The following is a 24,182-nucleotide window of genomic DNA, read 5'->3' on the forward strand; positions in this document are numbered from 1 at the left end:
TCAGCCTGTCAAAGCTTCATTCTCTCTGTTCTGTTCACAATGGCTCAAAGAGGGCTAGCGGACTTAACAGCTGCCAACATGCACACAAACAGGCTTTCAGTACAGAAGAACAATTGAGTTTTGGGGACATGAGGGACTTCATTTTACTATCAAAACTTGTCTGAAAAACACATTACCTCCACAGGTTAAGAAGTAAGAGCCTTGGCATAATACTCAGATCATTCCAAGTGTCCTATAAACTACACAGAAGGGCCATTATGGAAAAGCTTGCTGTCATTCTCTTCTCTTTCTTACGAGTCCAGTCTGTGTTGTTTGTGATGATATATATATACATATATATATTTTGTCTTTTGTCTTTTTAGGGCTGCACCCACAGCATATGGAGGTTCCCAGGCTAGGTGTCAAATCAGAGCTGTAGCCGCTGGCCTACACCAGAGCCACAGCAATGTAGGATTGGAGCTGCGTCTGCGACCCACACCACATCTCACGGCAACGTGGGATCCTTAACCCACTGAGCAATTGAACCCGAAACCTCATGGTTCCTAGTCGGATTTGTTTCTGCTGCGCCACGACAGGAACTCCTGCAATATTTCTGAAGGCGGTACCAAGATCTCCTATTTTTACATGCTTGAAGAAAAGCATTTCTGGGCTCTTAGGTCTCCCAGTACATTCTCTGTTAAGTATACACAGTAACCTTCTAAGTTTTCAGAGTTTCTGCTGCCACACTGACCACAAGCTCAGGAAGACTCAGGCCCTGTGGGCTGTCTCTCTGCTCCCGATGTTTCTCTGCAGGAGGATCTGCTCCTACAGGGAGGGCCCCCCTCAGGGCCCCTCCCCAACCCCTGGCTGCGTCTCTAAGTGCTCCCTCCCCTTGGTCTGCACAAACAAGGTAAAAGTTTTGCTAGAGGATTCTCTGGGCCATGGAATTCCTTCCAGATATGAATTTAGCCCAGATCTGTTCAACAGCAAATCTAGTATGTTTATCACTACACCACGTGCTTAAGGCTCAATGGATGATTCAGAGTCAATGGCAGCTTTTGTAAATTGGTGGCATGGTTGATTAACTTGTTATTCTGCTTTTTGACACCAGATTGTTCAAATGATCCTTTTCTTGAGGTTAAATCAGCAAAAATAATGGATAAGCGGCTACTCCTGTCACTTTAAACATAACGTTCATCTCTGTCCCCTTCTTTCTCAAGAGTGACACTTTCGGATTTAGCAACATGAACTTGTGGTGGGGCCACATGAACAGGTTCTAGCCAAACAGTGTGACACCTACAATTCTAGCTCTTCTCTGAACCGCCTTTCTTCCTGCAGCGCCTTCATGCTCTCTGTTTAATTGCTTTCTCACAAGTTTTAGGCTTCATAATATTGACCATCTAATTTAGTCTTGAGCTGGTAGACTCTTACATCCACCTTCTCCTAAGATGGCAAGCTCTTTGGATTGCTTTCAGTAAAGTCTGGGCTTCCAAGGCAGCCGCTCCTTACGAGGATCCTGATGAACTCTCTCTTTAGCTGACTTCTTTAAATGAGTCTCTGTTATATGGCCTCATGGAACTAAACACAAACCAGCAGGTAAACGAAGATAGCAGCTCCCTGTTTGATAACAGTTGTTAAACAAAGTAATTAAAATGCCTATCTTGGTTGACCCAGGCACATAGCTCAATCACTCTAGCAAAAAAAAAAAAAAAAAAAAAAAAAAAGAAAAGAATTTATTTGCAACTGCAAAAGGGAAAGATGGTTCTCATTGCAATCCTTTAGCACCTGGAATGTTGGAACATTCTGTTAGTCCATCCACTATGAGCACAGTGATATCACTGAGTATATTAAAACCAAATGAAGGTACAAATTTCTAAAGAGGCATCAGTTATTTTAAGACTACCCAAATATGGTGATTTAACCATGTAGCTTCAGAGGTGCATTTATTTATGGAATAATGGAAATATGACTTTTCATTTAGATCAAATGACTGGTTGCTCTTTTTTTAATCTTTTTTTTTTTTTTGGTCTTTTTAGGGCCACATCCATGGCATATAGAAGATCCCAGGCTAGGGATCGAATCAGAGCTATAGTTGCCAGCATGGGCCACAGCCACAGCCACGCCAAATCTGAGCCACATCTGCGACCTATACGACAGCTCACAGCAATGCTGGATCCTTAACCCCACTGAGCAAGGCCAGGGATCAAACACAAGTCCCTCATGGATACTAGTCCAGTTCGTTACCACCAAGCCATGACGGGAACTCCCTGGTTACTCATTTTTTATTCCAAGTGTCCTTGGACATGTAGGAAAAGTGAAACAGTAGCTCTTAATGTGTTGGCACTCTTAACAAGAAAGGAACTTCATAAGCAGTTGAGGATGCCATGTGTTTATCAATGTCATCAGAAAGTTCAAATAGAAAATCAGGTAAGTTAACTCCAATAATGGTTTGATTTTCTTCACCATATTCATGGAATCAAAAGAAGGCCCTTAGAAGTACATTCAACATACTTGAGACCTGAGCACTCAATGGAGGTCTTGAAGCAGCAAAACTCTTTCCATGGTTAAGCTTTTCAAGTGCAGACTGCACTGGTCCTAGCACTAGTTACAGACCAGCTGGCCAGCTTACAAAGGGTGGTTTGACAGGTCTAATTTGACAGGCCCAAATGTTCCCCTGGCCTGGGAACCTCCATATGCCTCGGGTGTGGCCCTAAAAAAAAAAAAAAAAAAAAAAAAAAAAAAGAACAACAACAACAAATAAAAACAGGAAAAAAGTCATAGAAACCTAGACATTGAGTTAGAAAATATAAATATAAACAAAAATTATAACTCTCATTTCTCCCCCAAAATCATTTAGGAGACTCTGATTTAGCACCTACATTAAGGATCATAAAAGATTTAGTCAATAGAAAGTCTACCAAACTGTGAGGCAGAGAGTAAAGCTGTCATTCTAGCTCTCATCTCGGTTCTGCTACCAGCCACCTGCATGACTTTGGGGAAGGAACCCAATCCTTCGAGGGATTGTTCCGATTTTTAAAATAAGGAGTTGCGCGAGAGGTGTTACAAAGCACTTTTGGTTCTCAAACTCTGTGCTGTGTAAAGAGAATAAAAGGTAAGAAGTTGAAAGATTTTTTCCCTCTTTTGGTTATAAGTAATTCAATACGGCACATTCAATACAGCAGGATTAGTCTATAGACGACCCCTGAGATGGATTTATGAAGGCCCTACAGTACACATGATTACTATTATGTAGGAGAGTGCCTGCCACGTTGTGAGTACCATATAAATGTTGAGTGGTGTGTTGTAATCTCTGTTGGAGGAACATGCACTCCCGCACGGCAGTCCTCACCCTGCTGTCTCATTCCTGAGAATGCAGAGGGCCCACCTTACTGCATAGCCACTGTTAGAGCTCCTGTCCCCATGAAGTACCCCGACCCAACACTGCAGGTGCTGTCCATGCAGTCTCTGCCGCTGAGGTGGTGATGGCACAGATGCCAGACCAAGCTCCCTTCCCCCTCCCCTCTCTTCCTCCACTCACAACTGTCTGTAAAGACACCAAGGCCACAGCCCCTGCTGGACACCGTGGTGTAAGGAGCCCCCTTTGTCCCACACAGGGTCCAGGGTAAGTGAGCTGGGGCAGTGCAGGAAGTTGGGGAAGGATCTGTGCTTGTGTTTTTGCTGAGACCGTGGTGAAAGGGAGAACTGAGGATGATTTTAGCCAGGTACCATGACAGAGAGAGACGTGTTTGTTCCTATCAGCCTGAGTTTCAATGATAGAATTCAGCCTCCACCAAGAAAGTCATTTTTTGGTTATGAATAACAAGGCATTTGTTGGCTAACTCAAAAATCTACCACTGAATTTCTCTTCATGGCTCAGCAGTTAATAAAACCAACCAGGATCCATGAGGATGCAGGTTCAACCCCTGGCCTTGCTCATTGGGTTAAGAATCCCTCGTTGCCGTGAGCTGTGGTGTAGGCTCACAGCTGTAACTCCATCCAATTCAACCCCTAGCCTGGGAACTTCCATATGCCACAGGCATGGCTCTAAACAAACAAACAAACAAACAAATCTACCACTACTACATGAAAATGACTTACAAATGGAAAACATCCCTGTTCACTAGTCAGGGACTGCCTTTATTATTTGGTTTTGGTCAAATTGATATTCTAATAGACATAACAGCTATTTTAACTCATACTATTATTCTACCATATTAAATATATTAAAAAAGCTCAAGCAAGAAATAGGTCTGATTTAAGGGGTCATGTCTAAATTTATTTTGGGGAAAATATAGCTTGCAGCTTCGAAAATGTATCAAAACTTTTTACTCTGGGCTTCATTTACTCTGAAATACACATAAAGTGTAACTTATATACAGACAGACAAATTATATTATCCCAACTCAAGGGGAAAAAAAAAACATTTTAGGAGTTCTCATTGTGGCTCATCAGGTTAAGGACCTGACGTCTCTGTGAGGATGCAGGTTCAATCCCTGGCCTCACTCAGTGGATTAAGGATTTGAGTTGTCACAAGCTGTAGCATAGGTTACAGATATCACTCAGATCCAGTGTTGCCATGGCTGTGGTGCAGGCCCCAGCTACAGCTCCAATTTGACCCCTGGCCTAGGAACTTCCATATGCTGCAGGTGGGGCTATAAAAAGAGAAAAGAAAAAAAATTTATTTTATTTTTTTTAATTTTATGGCTGCACCTGCAGCATATGGAAGTTCCCAGGCCAGGGACTGAATCTGAGCCACAGCTGCAGCCTACACTGCAGCTGCTCGATGCTGGACCCTTTTATTTTATTTTATTTTATTATTTTATTTTATTATTTTTGCTTTTTAGGGCTGCACCCATGGCATATCAAGATTCCCAGGCTAGGGGTCAAATCAGAGCTAGCCTACACCACAGCCATAGCAACGCCAGATCTAAGCCATGTTTGCGAACTACACCACAGCTCACGGCAACGCCGGGTCCTTAACCCACTGAGCGAGGCCAGGGATCAAACCTGCCATCTCATGTTTACTAGTCAGATTCATTTCCTATGTGCCACAGTGGGAACTCCTAGGTCGTTTCATCCACTGAGCAGGGCCAAGGATTGAATCCCTACCTCTGCATTGACCTGAGCTGCTGCAGTCAGATTCTTAACCCACTGCACCACTTCCATTTTAATTTTAAGAGACAATAATTGCTCTCCTAACTTTTAAGGGTGGAACATACTACATCACCAACTCTGAGAATTTCTGCATGGATATATATATATATATATATATATATACACACACACACACACACACATATTCTTATATTTTAAAAATCCCTTAAGATATGAAATCATACATTAGTTGTACATTGTATTATTTAACTTTTTTGTTAACATTTAAGTCAGTTTAAATAAAATTAAAACAAATCCCTTAAAGTTAAAATCCCTTAAAGTCATCACGTGAGATGACCTAGTCTTAACAGCGGATACTTACTGTTAGAAGCCAGGATTCCAAATATCATAGTAGCATTTCTTCTCACAGTTTTATCTTCATGGGTGAGCAGCTTCGTTAAAGGTTCCACAGCACCAAGTTCAAGGAGAGTTGCTTTATTTTCCTCACCTGACATCACAAGTAAAATTAACTCATCCATGGAGAGCAATCTCATCAACATTCTCGTGTCATTCCAATTTCTTATTTGCCATTTGCCTTTCACATTCCTCTGCTTCCACACATTCGTCTCTCAGAATAAACCTCAGCGCACAGGGATCCTGGGCATTTGCTGCTCTCCCATCCCTGGATGGCTTCCCCACCAGTTCATGGCTCACACTGAACCTCCTGAGGGGTGGGCCTTCGCTGACCACCCTACCTCATGTCATCACCACATCCCAGTCCTTCTGCGCTCTTATCCTGCTTTACGTCTTCCTACCACTTGACCAGCTCTGTGCATTGTTTGCTTACTTCCCTGGACCTTAACTTTCCCTGAAGACAGACACCCTTTCAGTTGTACTCTCACATAATCTCAGTGCCTAGCACAGGGCCAGGCATGTAATGAGCACTCAATAATACTCAGTTGCATAATTAATTATGAAAATTAATTGACACACATAGTCCCCACATCAAGTTCAAGTGTGTGTGGTAGAGATTGGGGGCTCACTGTTCACCTAGCAGGTTTGCCTGCAGCCAGCATGGAAGTGCATTTATGGAAAGGAGCCACCAGGTAACTGGGGACACTTCAGCTGTGGCAAGAAGCCCGAGAGCCAGGTCAGTGAAGGCCAGAGTCTAGCCTAACTGTGGAAGCAGTTTATCCACACCCTATTAAGTGGGATATCATTCTGCCAAGTCTGGAATGATGTTTAAGTCCTTATTTAATTTCAGCTTTTCAATTTCCTGGCTGTGAAAATACACATTTCATTATCAAAATTAATTGAGTGTAATAAAGTCTATTGCCTCAGTTTTCTCATAAAATTAAACTTTTGCCTCAGTTTTCTCATAAAATTAAAATATTTTGTACTTCATGTTACAGGTTCATTCTGCTAACACAGTTTTCAAAGCATAGACATTATCTTCCTGTAGCCCATGGAGTTGCCCTGTATCTAAATGGTTAAATCTGTCACTTGATAAGAATACGTTGAAATATGCATTGTTGGCTATTACAAATGTCCTTCTCAAATCTTCCATAATATTTGCATTTTATTGGCATTCTTAAAGTTAATTTCTTAAATGAAAATATTTTGTCAAATAAATTTTAATTTAAGGATAAATTTTAAGATATTGGGGGCTTCATAGAATCAGTAGAGAAATATGCCATCTTTTTCAATTTTCTAAAATAATTTGTATATAATTGGTATTATTTCTTCCATAAGTGTTCAGTAGAGTTCAGCAGTGAAAAAAATGTGGACCTGAAGTTTTCTTTCTGCGGTTTTTAACTACAAATTTCCATTTCTGTAACAGATAAGGGGCTATTCAGGCTATCTACTTTTCTTTAGTGAGCTTTGAGAGTTTGTGTCTTAAAGTGAATTTGCCCAATTCATCTAAGTTGTAGAATGTATTGGTATTCATAATATCCAGATTATCCTTTTAAATATCTGCAGGATCTGTAGTGATGTCCCTTCTCTCATATCAGTAATTTGTCTTCTCTCTTTATTTATTAATCTGGCTAAAGATTTTATTATTCTTACCGATGTTAAAAAAAACAAAACAAAACAGCTTTTCACTTCATTGCTCTTGTCCATTGTTTGCCTGCTTTCTATTTCATTGATTTTGCTTATATATATGTTAAATCCTTATTACTAATGACTAGGTTTAATTAGATCTTGTTTTTCTGTTTTCTTAAAATGGAAAATGAAGTCATTGATTTGAGAGACTTCGTTTTTTTCTAACAGGCATTTGGTGCAATAAATTTCCCTCTAAATACTCTTTTAGAAGCATTCTACAAATTTTTATATGCTGTATTTTCATTTTCAATTTGGATTATCCTTTTGATTTCTGCTTTAATTTATAGGTTATTTAGAAGTGTATTGTTTACTTTCTAACCGTTTAGTGATTGTCCAGAGTGCTGGGTGTTATTGATTTTTAACTTAATTCTAATAGCATATATTTTGTATAGCATATATTTTGTATGATTGGAATTCTTTTAAATATATTAAGGCTTTTTTATGTCCCTGAATATAATCTACTTTGATAAATGTCCTCTATGCATTTGAAAAGAATGTATACTCTGCTAAGATTTTTCATAGCATCTTGATTAACTGCTGTATTATTATTATTATAAAATGACCATCTTTATCTCTGATACTACTCTTTTCTCTATGTTTGTGATATTAATATAGCCACTCCAGCTTTTTTTGGATTACTATGAGCAAAGGGTATCCTTTTTCATTCTTTTTACTTTCAAGTTATTTGTGTCATTACATTCTAAGTGTGTTTCTTGAAGGCAGCATGTAGTTTGGTCTTGTGTTTATCCCATAAAATACTCTCTCCCTGGTTAATTGATGCATTCAGATGATTTACATTTAATTTGATTATTGATATGGTTAGGTTTAAATCTACCGTCTTGTTACTTGTTTGTTATGTTTCATTGTTCTTTTTCTCTTCTTCACTTCTGTCTTATTCTTTTTTTTTTTTTTTTTTTTTTTTTTTTTAATTTTTTAGGGCCACACTTGTGGCATATGGAAGTTCCCAGGCTAAGGGTTAAATTGGAGCTGCTGCTGCCGACCAGCACTGCAGCCACAGTGACACCAGATCTGAGCCATGTCTGCAACCTATACCACTGCTCACAGCAACATTGGATCCTTAACCCACTGAGCAAGGCCAGGGATCGAACCTGCATCCTCATCAATACTAGTTGGATTCATTACCACTGAGCCACAATAGGAACTCCCTGCCTTCTTTGTATTAATTAATTTTTGTATGAGTCTATTTTTTTCTTTTTTGGCTTTTTGATAGTTTGTTTTGTTATTTTCATGGTTGCAGTAGGGTCTGTACTATACATGCTAGCAGTCTTCATTCTAGTGGAAATATATCACAATGCATAGTAGAAGAATCTTATAATAGGATACTTCCATGTTTCACCTTTCTACAACTTGGTTCTGTTGTCATATACCTTACATTTATATATGTTTCAGGCTGCACAATATATTAATATTATTTTTTGTTTAAAATAACCAATTTGCCTTGCTTTTTTTTTTTTTTTTTGTCTTTTTAGGGCTGCATCTGTGGCATATGAAAGTTACCAGGCTGGGGTCAAATTGGAGCTGCAGCTGCCGGTCTATGCCACAGCCACAGCAACGTGGGATCCAAGCTGTGTCTGTAACCTACACCACAGCTCACAGCAACGCCAGACCCTTAACCCACTGAGCAAGGCCAGGGATTGAACCCACATCCTCGTGGATACCAGTCAGGTTCATTACCACTGAGCCATGACAGGAAACCCCCAATTTGCTTTTTAAGTGACTTAAATAATAAGCAAAAAACCTGATCTGTTACCATTTCTAGTGTTCTATCTTTATTCTTCTGTGGAGATCCATATTTCCATCTGGTGCTGTTTTCCTTCTGCCTGCAGGGCCTGCTTAACACAATTAGGAATGTGGGTCTGCCTGCAGTGAACTACTTCAGCTTTTGAATATCTGAAAAAGATCTTATTTCACTTATGTTTTTGAAAGGTATTTTTGCTAGGTGTAGAATTCTAGGTTCAAACTTAATTTTTCTTTCAGCACTTTAAAGATACTCTTCCAGGACTTCTTGCTTGCATCATTTGTGATGATAAATCAGTTGTCATCCTTATTTTGGTTCCCTGGAATGTAACATTTTCACCCCTCTAGCTACTTTCAAGATTTTCTCTTTATCATTCTTTTCAAGAAATTTGATTGTAACCTGCCTTGTTGGTTTTATTCATATTCATTGTGCTTAGGTTTCATTGAGCTTCTTGAATCTGGAGGCTTTGAGTTTTCATCAATCTGGGGAAATTTTTTTTTTTTTTTTTGGCTGTGCCTGGGACCATGTGGAAGTTCCCAGGCCGGGGATCGAACCAGTACTACAGCAGTGACCCAAGCCACTGCAGTGATAGCACTGGACCCTTAACCCATTACACCACAAGAGAACTTGCAAACCAGACAAATTTTTACCCATTATTTCTTCAAATGCTTATTTTGTTTCTCCCTCCTTCATTCAGAGAGTCCAATTACACATACATTGGGTCACTTTTGATTTACTAATTGATTTATAGCCTCATTATGGGTTATATTTTCCTGCTTTTTGTCATGCCTGGTAATTTTTTTACTGGGTACCAGACATCATGAATTTTACCTAGTTGGGCAATGGATATTGTTGTATTCTTGAAATTTGTTTGGGGTACCGTTATCTGGGGAAAGTTTGATCCTTTCAGGTCTTACTTTTTAAATATTTATTAGGTAGTACTAGAACAGGACTCAGTTGAAGCCTAAATATTTCTAACTATTGAGGCAAGAGCTTTCTGTGTACTTAGACAGTTCTCCATGTGTGTTGAGGTTTTGCAGTCTGGCTGATGGGAGCTGGCACTACTTCTGACCCCGTGTGAGCACCAGGCACTGTTACCTCTAATCCTGTTGGGTGCCTTGTCTGACTTCAGGTAATCCCCATACGGATATATGCAGATCAAGCTGAACCCCTGAGTGGAATCCTTTATAGATCTCCTGAGTTCTCTCTCTGTGCAACTCTTTCCTCTCTGTTACTCTGTCCAGAAACCTCTTGCTGCCTTCTTACTTTTTCTCCCTGTGTCCATACTGTACCATCTCTTTAGGAAGATGTCACTGTGCCCAGGCCCTAAAGAGTGGAAAGTTACATCCCACCTCCTCGAGAGCTGAGTATCTACATAAATTGGAATTCTTCTGCTTTGGAAGCATGTCTTTTCTCTCACATTTATTTACTTATTCAATCATTTATTTGTCCATATAGACTCATGGATATTTACTTTCTTCTTTGGGTGATAATCTAATACCGCTTTATTTATTTTGTTGCTCAAATTGTTCCAGCTTTGATCCTTGGGAGCTCTTTCAGCTCCTATGACATTTACAGTTTTAAACCTGCTATAAAACCTTGAAAATGACTATTCTACTGGTGACTAAATTGCTCCTTAAGACTTGAGTTAGGCACACAGGGAGATACATTACTTTCAGGTAATGCATTAAATGATATTCTGATTGTCTGAAAGAATTCATCTGACAGGAAGTAAGTTAAAGACTAGGGAGAAAGTGCCCATTACGTAGTAAAGATTTTAAGCAATGAAATAGAAAGATAAATGGAAAAAATCCAAACCTTTTAAAGCAAATCTATAAATGGCTTCACATGCTTTAGCCAGAATTTCTTCTTCTGGAGAATTAAGCATTAACACCACAGTTGCTGCTTTTTTGCTTTCAATTGTTAATGGATCAAACTGAAATGTGAAGGGAAAAATATCAGAGTCACATATGAGCTTTAAAAAGCACATAAAACATGAACAGCATCTTGAAACTTAAAAAGAATATAAGCTTACAAAAAGGTCACTGCCCCCAAAGTGCATTATAAAATTTTTATTTAAAAAAAAAAATCACTGATAGACAGTTGTCAACATTGGCGGCTTTGGAATTCCTGGGAGATGGAGGGAAGAGCAAAGTATTTTGGAATCTGGCAGACTAAAATGGCAGTCTCTCATTTTAGCCACAGGAGAATCAAACAAGTTACTTAAGCTGCTAGAATTTCAGCTTCCTTCTCTGAATAATGGGTATAATAATACCTATTGCAAAAGATTAAGGAGAGGATTAGAGGCCATATATGTGAAGCATTTAGCACATTGTCTAGCACATAATAGATGCTCATTAAATAACACATATCAGTATAATTCTTAGTCAATACACAAGAAACCTTGAGAACCTGTTTATTGTAGATGCCCTGACGGTCTCAGTGGTCAGTACCTGCTTTCTAACCACTATAACCTTCCTGGGAAAGCAGGAATTACATGTGCGAAATAACTGAAAAACAAAAGAAATCAGCATATCACAAAATGTAAACCTAGATAAAAATCTGGAATGGAGAAAAGGTCATATAATATAAAGAAAAGGTACAGGACTCTGAGAAGACCTGTATCCTGATGTGAGATCTTGAGGATTCATGTAGCTGAAATAAATAATAACAAACATGAGCCCTGTGGGTTTTCTTTGGTCAAGGAGAAAACAAATTATTACATTATTTTTCTTCCATTTCTAGAGACCATGGAGGAGGAAGTTCTGCTTATGTTAAAAAATAAAAAGCGAATTTCAGAGCTTAGCTGTTTCTTTGTGTTGACCCTTTCTAAATGGATGTCTTAATGTGTTTGGGGATATTACAAAAATTAATGTTCAGTTTTAGGTAGAGGATGGAGAGAAAGATTACTCTGAATAAGATGACATAATTAGAAGAATGAGAAAGACAGAGAGGCAGTGAACAATGACCTGAAAGGACGTGTCTGGGTAAAATTACTCTTGGGAGGGAAAATGGCTGTTGGATTTTAGGATACCATTATCTAACATCCAAATTAGAGCTATTGTTTGTGCACGTGTAACTCTAAACTGGAAGCTGAAAGAGTTATAAAAGTCTCTAGGCTCTTCGACTCTTTTTGGGAGACAAACCTTCAGTAAAAGGCTGCCATGTGCACCAGGCTTTCGGCACTTAGGGAATTCCAGTGACGTGAACCAGTGAGAGAAAATGGCCTCTAGCAGAGTCCAGAGCAAGGCTGCTGCAGCACTGACCAGGAGAGCATAAGGACCTGGAAATCCACAGACATTCTAAGGAAGAACTTCTAAATGTATTTGTGGATTTAGGCTTGAGAATCACCTTAAAGTTAGGTATTAAAAGGTAGCCCCAGGAGTTCCCTTGTGGAACAGTGGGTTAAGGACCTGGCATTGTCACTGCAGCGGCTCTGGTTGCTGCTGTGGTGTGGGTTCCATCCCTGCCCTGGGAACTTGTGCATATGTGGATGTGATTAAAAAAAAAAAAGGGTATCCCCAGAATGCCAGAGGACTTGGAGTCAGCGCATTTCTAAATCTGAAAAATTAGGGAGTTGGAGTTTATCTCTTAGATCTCTTCCAGATATAAAAGTCTAGGACTCTATGAAGTACAAAAACATGGCAGAAACAATAAATGTTGTGATGGGAAAAGGGTACTTCATTTGAATTGGGGTAAATAGAGATGGGTCCGTGGAGGTGTTCAAATTTTAGATGTGATCTGAAGAATGGATACAATGCTGGTAGGTTGAGATAGGGAGGAAAGATATTCAAATGGAGAAAAATAACACCAGGAAGATTTAAAATGGGGGTGAATGTTGCATTTATTGTGCATAAGATAGGAGCTTGACTAAACAGAATACACATAATAGGAAGCAGAAATACTATTGAAAAATAAGAAAAGATGAGGTCTCAGCCAGTGACCTCTATTGAGGATAACCAGTTATCAGTCATATGCGAAGAAGACATGTTCAGGCATTCACAAACTCAACAGGGTATCAACTGTACATTCAAACAAGTTACTGGGCAAATACTCCAGCCAAGATTGGGGAGGACAAGATAGAAAAACAATAGTGGTGGATCAATAAATATGGTAAAATTGATAGTTAAACTGAATGATAATGATGGTCTGAATTACAGTGTAAATCTTCAGAAAGGATTTCTGAAGTAATGATGACACATGATAAGAAAAAAAGTTAATGATGACTTGGCTTTAAAATTCTAGATTTTTTTTCAACAAAACTCAGGTCAAATTTCACTGATAATATCACTACCTGAATTACATTATTTGTTCGTCGACTGTTCCCCCACTGTTATGTAACTTGCCTGGCGTCCTGATCTATATGCCCAAGAGGAAGAGGAAAAATCGCATAGGGTGCACTCAGTGTCTGTCCAATAAATGAATAACTTCCACTGAGCAAAGGTTACGTTATTTCTCTATCTCCATGACCTAGAACAACACCTGGGATATGCAAACACTGAATAAATGTCTATAAAGGAATGCATTAAAAGTGCCTCTGAAAATTCCTTTTCACGCTTGTGGTCCTGAAGTGCCTTTACCGTTGTACTGTCTGTTAATGCCAGAAAAGAGGATTCTAAATCTGAGGCTCACGGAGCCATCAGTGGGCTCCAGGGATAGCCTGTCTCCCTGAAATTGTATGCAGAACCTTGGGTGTGCATTCTGTGTGGAGCGAGTCCACAGTCCCCATCCGACCCCCATGAGGCCCCCTGACCCCCAACCCCCTGCCCAGCCCTTGAGAACTGGAGCCTTAGATCACCTCTGCCACTTAGGACAGGCCCCCTGGCATTCTGGCTGGTTCCCTTCCCTTCCATTTTAGAACTTCCCCTTTAGAGACTTCTGATATTTCAATATTTTTAAAGCTGTTTCTACGAGCATGTGAATGAATATACTGTGTTGAAGCATAGATGTGTCATGATCTCCACAGAATGGCTACACTTCCCCAAGGGGCAGGGTACCTGAAAATACATTTAAACAGAAAGTCTGGTAAATGTCTTTTAAACCTCCTTCACTGGCTTAGAACACACTTCACTATTTTGCATTATCTTCTGGTCACCCTTAAGAAGAGGTTGATGGGGGAAGCCTAAGGGGTGGTTTAAGACGGTGAGAGTTTCCATCACAAGAACTGTCAGAGGTGCAGAAATCCCAATGTTTGGCTCAAGTGGAGGAACTTGACGTGACATTAGTTTTTTCTACAGAGCCTGCAGCATTATAGTAATTTTTTACTTTAAGATGAAGGCACTGAGAATAAAACGAGAGCTGTAACAGAATGCCACATGACTAAATAAATAATACTGTGCTGTAATTACAGATCCCATCTGCTTTCCCGTGAGGAACTCACAGTCACCAACAAGCTGGTTGTGAAATCATAATTTCGCGCTCTGTGCAGAATAAATGAATCAAAATTATTTAGAAACAGAATGAAAGAAAGGGGAAGCATTCTGGCTGAGCTCTGAATTTTAAGCTCAGTCAATTAGAGTAGCCATGGTCTTGCTGAGATACTTTCCTACCTCTGTTAAGGAAATAAGACTGTTTAGAATAAGGATGCTCAACAGAACCGCAGCGGTGCAAGCGTTCCGAGTCTCTGTTGTCTAGTACAGTGGGCATGAGCTCTCTGTGGCTCTTGGGTTCTTGAAGTATAACTGAAGGAACTGAGGGGTTTTTTTTATTGTTGATTTTAATTAATATAATTTTAATTATTATTATTTTGGGGCATCCTCAAGGCCCGAGGACGTGCCCGGCCACAGCAGTGACAATGGTGGATTCTTAACCCGCTATGCCACAAGTGAACTCCTAATTTTTATTATGTTAAATAACCACATGTGGCTAGTGGCTACTCTATTAGATAGCACAGGTGTAAAAGAACATAAAAATTATCTAGCAGAACTCAGTGAAAATCGAGAAATCATGATAGATGAGCGATTTTTATGGTGATGGTAAATGCAAGTCAAAGGCTTTTTTTTTTTTTCCATGTCCACAGAATTCAGAAGTTCCTGGGCCAGAGATCCAGCCAAGTCACAGCAGTGACAATGCCATGTGGGAAGTCCAAAAGCTTTTTAAATTTCTATTGGAATGCATTTATCAAGTCAGTGGTCTCGGATCCTGGGGAGCCAAGAGACAGGAAAAGGGAGACAGATAAACGGAAGGAAGCAGACTGCACCACTGTAGCATGACTCTTTAGTACAGGCTCTCTAGACAGCAGTTAAAAATCTACAAAAGGGTAAAGGTTAAAATGAAAATAGCTAAAATGGCCTTTTAGTTTGCTTGACAACCTGAATCAAAAGAGCAAATTTTTAGAGCAAGATGAGCAAGCTGATATTTATACCAATTTTGTATAGGCATGTTATTTATGAATTTATAAGATATTTTATTAATTTATGATGTTTCATTTACTTGTGATAAGGGAGTAAGATGGGAAAATAAGTCACTAGGATGCTTCATTTCTAGAAAAAAAATCTATGGCAGTTTTGGCAGTGTATGACAGAGTAACAGGTTGAGCTGTGAGGCTGAGGAAGAGGGTCCAGGAAAAATAAGCCCCCAGAGACATCCCACTCTTCCAAGGAACTGGGTTAAGTTCCTGGGTGAGGTTCTACTATTGCCAGTTTCTCTGATTCAACACTCACCATGCTTGGTTCCTCATATGCACTTAACTAGAAGAGAAGGCATTGACCCACTAACCTAAATGTTCTGTTAACTTAATACTTAATCACTAAGATTCTGAGCCAAATCATAGTCTCTTGTGAGTTTAGATACTGTGGGTTTATCCATTAAAGTTCAATTGTCTCTGAAATATTAAAAAGAATAAAGTGTTCATGCTTTTACGCTTGAAGACATGACCATGAATCACGATGGCCATGCTCTAGGCTTCCAGGAATTTTGGTGGATAGATGGTCTTTCACAACTGATACACCTGCCTCCTTTGAGGTTCTAGCAGGTGTCAACGGTTTTGTAGAATGATGGACAGTGCCCTCGAGACATCATTAATGATAACATTTACCAAGTTCTTATGTAATGCCAGGCACTGTTCTAAGCATCTTTTATTGTCCCAGGGCTGGGAGGATGTGAAGTGGATATCCTATGAAACGGACAATATTACATCTTCCCTGGGGAACACAGAGGTTAGATTTGCCCCAGCTCACTGATGGCTGGTGACTATCTGAGGATTCAGACTCTGACAATGTAACTCTGGAGCCCACACTCTTAGTCACTGAATTTCATGCCTTTAATCAAATGTTGCCTACTAAGGTAGTTTCTGTTAATAATTCTTTTGTGCAATCAGTCCATAGTAAGTCTGCCTTTTATTAAAGCATCAGCCAGACTTGGAAATGATTTGGGAAAGCAGAATACAGTTGTATGGGTTGTTCAAGCCATATCTTTCCCACATTGAGGCATCTTCTTAGCTAGTGTTCTTTTATGAGAAGGAATGGAGAACAATAAACCCTAAATACACATATTAATGCATGTTTTGACAATGAGAATACTAAGAAAAGCAAAGGGAGTTTTTGTTTTAAGCTTATTGCCAAACACCTTTTTTCCCATCCCCATTACCCATTTTAACCAGTAGATGAAAGACTAATAAAAATAAAAATCTTCAAAAACAATGTTTTAGGAAATACATAAGAAGCAAATTGCCAGGAGTTGACACAGAAATGTTTATTTTCTCAAGCAGTTATATATCCCTCTTTTAAATCTGGTTTCCATTTATAATTTGTACAACAAACCTTTCACAGACTTTGAAGACGTATGCCTTGGAACAAATTCCAAGTTCTGATACTTTCAACTGCTATTCTGTTTTGAAGTGTTGGAATTTGTAAGACTGAAAAGTGGTTAGGTATTTTAATACTAGTCTCTTAGCTTTATTAACATAAAGTCAGAGTAGGGTAAGGATGGAAAGACCCTCGGGAATGGTGACAGTCAGGGACCATTGGTAACTTATACATGCCTTTGGCTGCCCCCAGGGCTCCTGTGACCCAAAGAAGCAAGAGCTAAATTTTTGTTACCTCAAGGATTGGAATTGTTTCCCAGTCCTTGATTGTGCCCCTCAAGGACTGGAGTAGAGAGGACCATGCCAGGAAGACATCATAATATTATGGAAAATGTATCAGACAAATAGAGCTATTGTTTAATAGTCCCTTAATTCTAATTTTAATCAGAAAGTGTTTATTGTCAAGTACAGTGTTCATGATTCTAGTTTCTGGTAATTGGGCATCAGTAATGCTATTTTGCAGCAAAAAGAGGGGTAATGCAAACCAGATGCAATGAAAAAATAAAGAGAGTTTAGAAGTATGTCCAAAGGAGAGCAGCCAGACTGATGAAATATATCAGGAAACCACAGTGACCATCTCTACAAAGCCTCCCTCGACCTGGGCAGACAGGTCTTCTGCAACCTTTGCTTCCAGCTGTACTGAGGGATCATGCATAAGAGGTTGCATAGTGGTGTGTGTGTGTGTGTAGCTGAATCTGAAGAATTCCCAAGAGAACAGATCTTATTTACTGAGTGTTTACTATGTACCAGGCTCTGTGAACTTCATGTGCTTCTAATTAATAGAACAACCAAAATAAGTTGGACATTACAATTCTCACTTAAGAGATTTAAAAAAAAAAAAAAAAAGAGCTGAAATAACTTGGCCAAATTTGGCAACTTCACCAAAATAACAGAGTTTATGAGAGGCAGAGCTGGGACAGACCTCGCATTTGTAACCGCAATGTTCCAGTGCTGTCAGGAAGATTCCTGCACGAAGCTCAGGTTCCTTGAAACTGTAAGATCTTGTGAATTTGTTGACTATACACATTTTTTTCCCCACTCACATTTTATTTGAAGAAAACCACACCAAATGTCTGTTTCAAAATACGTTTCTAAATTGAAAATCGTCCAAGGGTATTTTCTGTTTTTAACACAAACTTTCAGTAGTTCATGAACTTTAAAGAAAGAAGATTAAATCCTGCTTTTATTTATTTTTATTATAGCTCTTTAAAAATTTGGGGGGTATAGTTGATTTACAATGTTGTATTAGCTTCAGGTTTCCAGCAAAGTGAATCAGTAATACATATACCTATATCCATTCCTTTTCCCCATATAAATTATTACGGAACGTTGAGTGTGCCTTCCTGTGCTATACCATAGGTCCTTGTGAGTTATGTATTTTATATACAGTCATGTGTCTGTGTTAATCCATCCTCACAATTTATCCCTCCCCCCACTATTAATTCTTAATTCTAGTAATCTTTAATTCAGTATTATGTACCCATGCTATCAAACATTCAGTGACATCATTGTATTTTATTAAAATGAAATAATTTATTTAAATTTGTATTATAAAACATTTTTGTTATTTCTAATTGTTTACTCCTATAATCACTACTGCTATGGAAGTAATTTTTTGTGTGTCCCATGCTTATTTACTATCATCAGTTTAAATTATCTTACATCTTCGAAAATCACTTTGTCCCAAATAGTCAACCTATTGAACATTAAGTTTTTTGAATCTTGTTTTTAAAAGGGAGAGATGAGGTTTTGTGTTGGGGGGAATGCATTATTTAAGCATTTGAAAGATGAACACAGACTTTTCTCTCCAGAGAACTGGAAAATACCAAATGGTCATCTTCAGACAACCTTACATGCATATCTAATAGCTACAGCATAACTTCATCATTTTAAAAAATTCACTTAGATAATGACCAATAATGAGAGCTGGCAAATGTAAACTTAAAGTATTTGAAAGAACAAACCAAAACTATTTGTTCATTAACTCGGCTTATAGACATGCCATCCACATACTGGAAAAGCTAATAATTACTCTCTAATTACGCTAATTATGTAATGACAATGTTGTAAATGTTTGTTTATATAATGTTAGATTCCTCTGACTAATCTTATCATTAGTCAGACTTTGGACTTCTGCCACCGTGCACTCATGTATATACTGGGGCATGCCAAACTGTTTGAACAATTTATTTTTAAAACTGGTTATTAACGTGCTGCTAGGATTCAAATCAGAAACTTACCACATCCTTGGGAGGGGGCTCTGCTTCCTTCTTTATTTTTTTACCCATTCTGGAAAAAGATGCCACAAATGGTTAAAATATCATCTGTATATTGTATATGCATAAATCTCCCAGTTACCCCTGTCCCTAGGATGAGATGTATTTCCTTCTCTAACTTTTATCTAAAAAGAGACTAGGCAATATACGTAGAAATTATTGCACATATACAAAAATGTTACCTTCATCCCAAAATTCACAATTTTAAAGGAATTAATTGATAAGATTGTTGGGCATTAGTCCTGGCTTCCAGTTTGGTAAGAATACATTAATGACGTAAGTTTCGCTTACATAACAGATAATGATTTACCTTGCTTAGAGCTCACTTATGTAAGGCTTGGGAGGCTAAATCCAAATTACTTTTGAGATCTGCAGGAATATTCTGCTCCAAAGGGAGGAGTTTTTTGGTCTCCTTTCTTGCACTAATCTGTCCCAAGCACCTACAACAGTGTTGGGAACATAGTGGGCATTTGACATTTATAAAAACCATGAACTCTGTTTACCCTGGGAGTAATTATTTTCTTGGATTCAAGTATCCATTATCTAACAAGTCAGACTTCATGTCTGTAATGTTTCGGGCAGACACAGACTATTCTGGACAGATAAAAATCTGACCTATGATTTCTCTAGGAAAAAGATTTCATAGCTCTTTATAACCAACTCCAAGGTATAGCAGCCTTTGATTTACAAAAGAATCCTTTTGTGAATAACATTCAAGAGCAATTAAATTACACTTGTGAAAAGTTATCTTGAGTCAACTGATTTTCTCTCAGGAACTTACTTTTCCCATTTCAGGATAGTGGTTTTGAGTAATTGCATATTGAAAAATAGAGAGGCTGGGATAACCTACACATACAGGATTATAGAGATGCAAGTGGTCCTTGGCAATACTATGAGGTGGGAAGTATTACATCTCCATCTTTATTACCATGGGCATAACCATTAATGAGGGAGAAAATACAAAGCTGACATAGGCCAACGGCAAGGACCCCCAGATATGACCCTAAGTGTTTTTTTTTTAGTTTTATAAATTAAACATTTCATTTAAAATCAACATGATAGAGTTAAATTACCTTACTTTATTCTTTAAAGATTTCTTTTCCTTTCAAACTACAGAGACGTCAAATTAAGAAAATAAATCCCTTTGACTTTTTTTTTTGGCCACACCTAAGATATGCAGAACTTCCTGGGCTAGGGATCAAGCCACAGCTGTAAGAATAGCCACAGTAGTGACAAATGCCAGATCTGTAACTCACTGAGCCACAGGAGAACTCCTCTCTGACTTTTCGAAGCAAATTAAACCTGTTTTCCACTGATTTTTTTTTTATTGTGTTAAAATACACGGCACATAAAATTTACCATTTTAACCACTTTTATATGTACAGTTCTGTGTCTACTATTCACTTATAAAGGTGTTACATTTCATTACAAAGAATTTGGAAAACAAGGAAGGGCATGTGGAATTTTTAAAAAATCACTCAGAAATAAGCTCAGGGAGATCAGCACTATTTTGATATAGTTCCTTTTTTTGTGTGTATTTTCTGTAGTGATTTTACCATCCTACTTGTATTTCTATCACCTATTCTTGACTTTCCTTCCTGGGACCACTTTCTTACTAAATTCTTAAACTAATGGACAAATTCATGAAATTTGACTCTATTTTTTGCTTCAACCATCAGCAACGAATTAGCATGTCATTGGTGATAATATTTGAAAATCTACCATCTAGCCAGTCCCCTATGTTGAGCATTTGTCTCCAACTTTCTGGAATTAAGGACAAGGCTGCAAATGAACATCCTTAGACATAAAATCTTCATCCACATCTGCAGCTGTTTAAGATAAATCCCTAGCAGTAAAGTAACTGGGTGAAAAGGTATGAAAGTCATGGCATTGGACATGAAAACAATCTGCTTTGTGTATCTTCTTGATTATTGGAGAGGAGTCACATTTTTTCGTGAATTCATTGATCTACTTTGTGACCTGTCAGCTTATTTGATCTTAAATGTTTTCTAATGAGAGATTTATTTGGAGGAGAAGGGCTAGAACAACTGGTGACCCACTTTTTGAGTTGATCAGTCAAATGACGGAATCTTAGACCCTCAAATCCTATTCCTGGGCTTTTTTATCACTTGTTAAGTAGGAGGCAGCGGGCACTCTTATGAAATCCATCGGGACCCCAGCCTAAAACTGCAGGTGTAAGACAGGAACCCGCAGGTCTTCACACCCTTTTCCTTCAGTTGCCCCAGACGCCCCCACCCGCGGGGCACCTTCTTGTTCCCCAAGTATTTGCTGAGACCTCTGCCCTGGGCCTCTCCAAAACGCGGGGTAGCTGTGCAGCCGTCCATCTGCCTTTACCTGCAGGGAGATCCCGCCGAGCCCTGGCTCCTGAGACCTGGCCAACTGCACCTGTCGCCGCCAGTGTCCCAGTCCTAGTTCACCGTTGTGCCTCGTTGCTAGGCAACAGGGGGCCGCGCCTGCGCAATCCGCGCCTGCTTGCGCCTCCTTCCTCCTAGCTGGCGCCCAGCTTTCCGCGGTGCCTATTGTCCTGCTGCCGGTAGAGGCTGGTAGCTGAAGAGCCGTGTGCATCCTCGGTTCTTGAGGCCTGGGCTTTGGGGCAGGATAGACAGTGAGAATCCTACCCTTCCTAGTTGTTGAGGGCCAGCCCTAGTGACAACGGTAAATCAGGAAGGAGGCAGCACCGTCTCAGCTCTGGCCAGGGAGCTGGCTCTGGATTCACGTATTCTCCGCTGCCCCTGCGTCTTCCCAGCCACATGTCTCAGCGAGAGTCTGTGCGGTTGACTTCCACGTCGCCACTTTATGCCTGGTTTGCGCCGAGCTGCATTGCCGACTTTGCTGTCACCGCAGAACGTACCATGTCCCTTCAAAACCTTCCGCTTACATCTTTGCTTCCTCTTTCTGCCATCCCTCCCAGTAGCCCAGAACCTCAGGTTTCCTGCTGCCTCCTCCACCCCCAACGCCAATCAGCATTGAAGTTAATTGGCCAGCCACTTTTTGTCCCCTCTCTATTCCCTCTCTTAAATCTTTACTGTCACCCCAGTGCAGGTCATCATTTTTGATCTTCTAAGTGATGACGTCGGTTTCTCTCTTTCCCGTTCTGTCTTGGTACCACAGGTAAACCTTCCAGAGATTACTGCCCTCCTCATGCCACGCCCTTACTCCACTTCAGTGGCTTCCTAAAATAAGGTCTAAACTCATTAGCCTGGTTTTCAAAGCCATCTGCCCCACTGCTTTTCTACCTGTGCAGCTCACTGCTTTCCCACAGCACAAGCCCCAAACTTACTGTTTTCCCCAAATTGTCCATGCTTTTCTCTTCTAAATTTTTGCTCACTCTTTTCCTTGTCATTTCAGCTATTCAAATATTAAGAATCTATCATTTGCCAAGTCATGTGTGGCTTGTACAGCTCCTGGAATATTCTATTATTTCTGCTTAATGAAGTCCAGCTCAAATGCCATCTTCAAAAAATACTCTTCGATTTTTTGCTAAAAAAAAAAAAATCTCTCCCTCTCCTGAATTCCCCTAACGGTTTTTGAACTCCCTACCTACCTGTCCCTCTTCCCCACCCAGTCCTAAGAGTGTTAGATGTTTCTTACCATTTCTTCTTTCCTATCCTTTTATGTCCTCTTCATACCTTTTGAATGACCTGATAAACAGCTTTATACAAATGTAACGTTCTTTGTATTAGATTTTGTATAGTCAAATAACAGATGATTTCTGTCTTCCTATTGGAACTTGAATAATACATGCCTGTATCTTCAGCCTCTCTCTTCCTGTCAGTTTATGAATACTGTGAACTCTATCATTTGCCTCATACAAAAAGCAAAAACAAAATCTCTTTGAACCTGTATCTCCTTCTAGTATCATTCTATTTTTCTCTTTCTCTTCTGGACCATGAGTTTCTGCAAAAGCAGCCTGCATTTGATACTTTCGCATTTTTAACATACCTTCACTTTTCAAACCACAGTGATTCGGTTTGGTCCTGCCACTAAAAGTACCCAAACTTGTTGTCTGTTTCTTAGTCTTCATCTTTTTTGACATCACTGCTGCAAATAATACTCCTGATGACATCTCATTCTGGAAACATCTTCTGTGGTCTTCTTGATACCACTTACCTTTGATCTTCCTCCTGCTTTCATGGCCATTATTTAGCTTGATTGCCTGCCTTCCTGCCTCCCTCCCTTCCTCCCTCCCTCCCTTCCTCCTTTCCTTCCTTCCTTCCTCTCTCCCTTCCTTTCCTTTATTTCTTTTCATTCACTGCACCTGTAACATATGGAAGTTCCCAGGCCAGGGACTGAATCCAAGCCGCATATGAGACTTATGGTGCAGCTGCAGCAATGCTGTACCTTTAACCCACTGCACCGGGCCCAGGATCCAACCTGCACCTCCACAGCAACCTGAGCCACTGCAGTTGGATTCTTAACCCACTGCACCACAGCAGGAACTCCCCTTAAGGTCTTTTCTGTACAGCTTTAAATGTTGATATTTCCTAGGGATCTGTCCCTGGCTCCCTTTTTATATTATGTTTTTCCAGAGTGATCTTGCTTATTTTCGTGACTTCAAATGCCATATATGTCGCACCCCACCAGATTCCAATACTTAGTTGTAGGCTCATATAGCCTCCTTTTTATAGAAAGCTCCCTGGTTGTCCACAGGTGTCCACCCACTTAAATTCATCAATTATCCAACATAAACGTGTTTTTCTGTTTTTAACTCCCACCGAGTTATTCAAGCATTAAGTCTGACAGTCATCCTAGACTTAGGTGCCTTTGTATGAAGTTATTTGGATTCCCTTAAAAGTCTCTTTAATTTATTCTCACTTTTCCATTCCCATGGCCTGGTGCAGAGTGTCACCAGACTTTGCTTGATTTCACTGAACAAGCCTTCTGACAGGTTTCTCATCCTCTAGCTTTCTCCTGGCTTCAGTTCATCTTCTCCCAGGTAATCCAGGTAATCTTTGCCCTTAGTCTCTCACCTTGCAGTTTGTCAATCAGTCCACCATATACACAATGAGATGCAACAAGATTCTTAAATTGGCATTCAAGACCTTGTTCCAGCTGACTCCTCCCTATTGCAATACCTTCTCCAATCACTCAAAAAAAAAAAAAAAAAAAAGTTAGCAAACTGCCCTTAGTTCTTCAAAGACACCAA

General features: G+C 39.5%; 1 protein-coding gene across 4 annotated transcripts in view; it reads right to left on the reverse strand.

Moving 5' to 3' along the window:
- Positions 1–22,125, reverse strand: part of ARMC3 (armadillo repeat containing 3) — a 90,501-nt gene extending 68,376 nt beyond the window's left edge. For 2 of the 4 annotated variants that reach the window (XM_013980261.2, XM_005668154.2), the window contains exons 1-4: positions 21,371–22,120; positions 18,980–19,028; positions 10,754–10,871; positions 5,456–5,581 (exon numbers count right to left, since the gene is read on the reverse strand). In XM_013980261.2, coding sequence (XP_013835715.1) covers positions 5,456–5,581; positions 10,754–10,871; positions 18,980–19,027 — 292 coding nt within the window. In that variant the 5' untranslated portion in view covers position 19,028; positions 21,371–22,120. Of the gene's footprint in view, positions 1–5,455; positions 5,582–10,753; positions 10,872–18,979; positions 19,029–21,370 lie in introns of all 4 variants that reach the window. The other 2 variants (XM_013980262.2, XM_021064919.1) reach the window with 2 other exon arrangements.

The sequence above is a fragment of the Sus scrofa genome, chromosome 10, assembly GCF_000003025.6.
Source record: "Sus scrofa isolate TJ Tabasco breed Duroc chromosome 10, Sscrofa11.1, whole genome shotgun sequence".
In the NCBI taxonomy this organism is placed as follows: Eukaryota; Metazoa; Chordata; class Mammalia; order Artiodactyla; family Suidae; genus Sus; species Sus scrofa.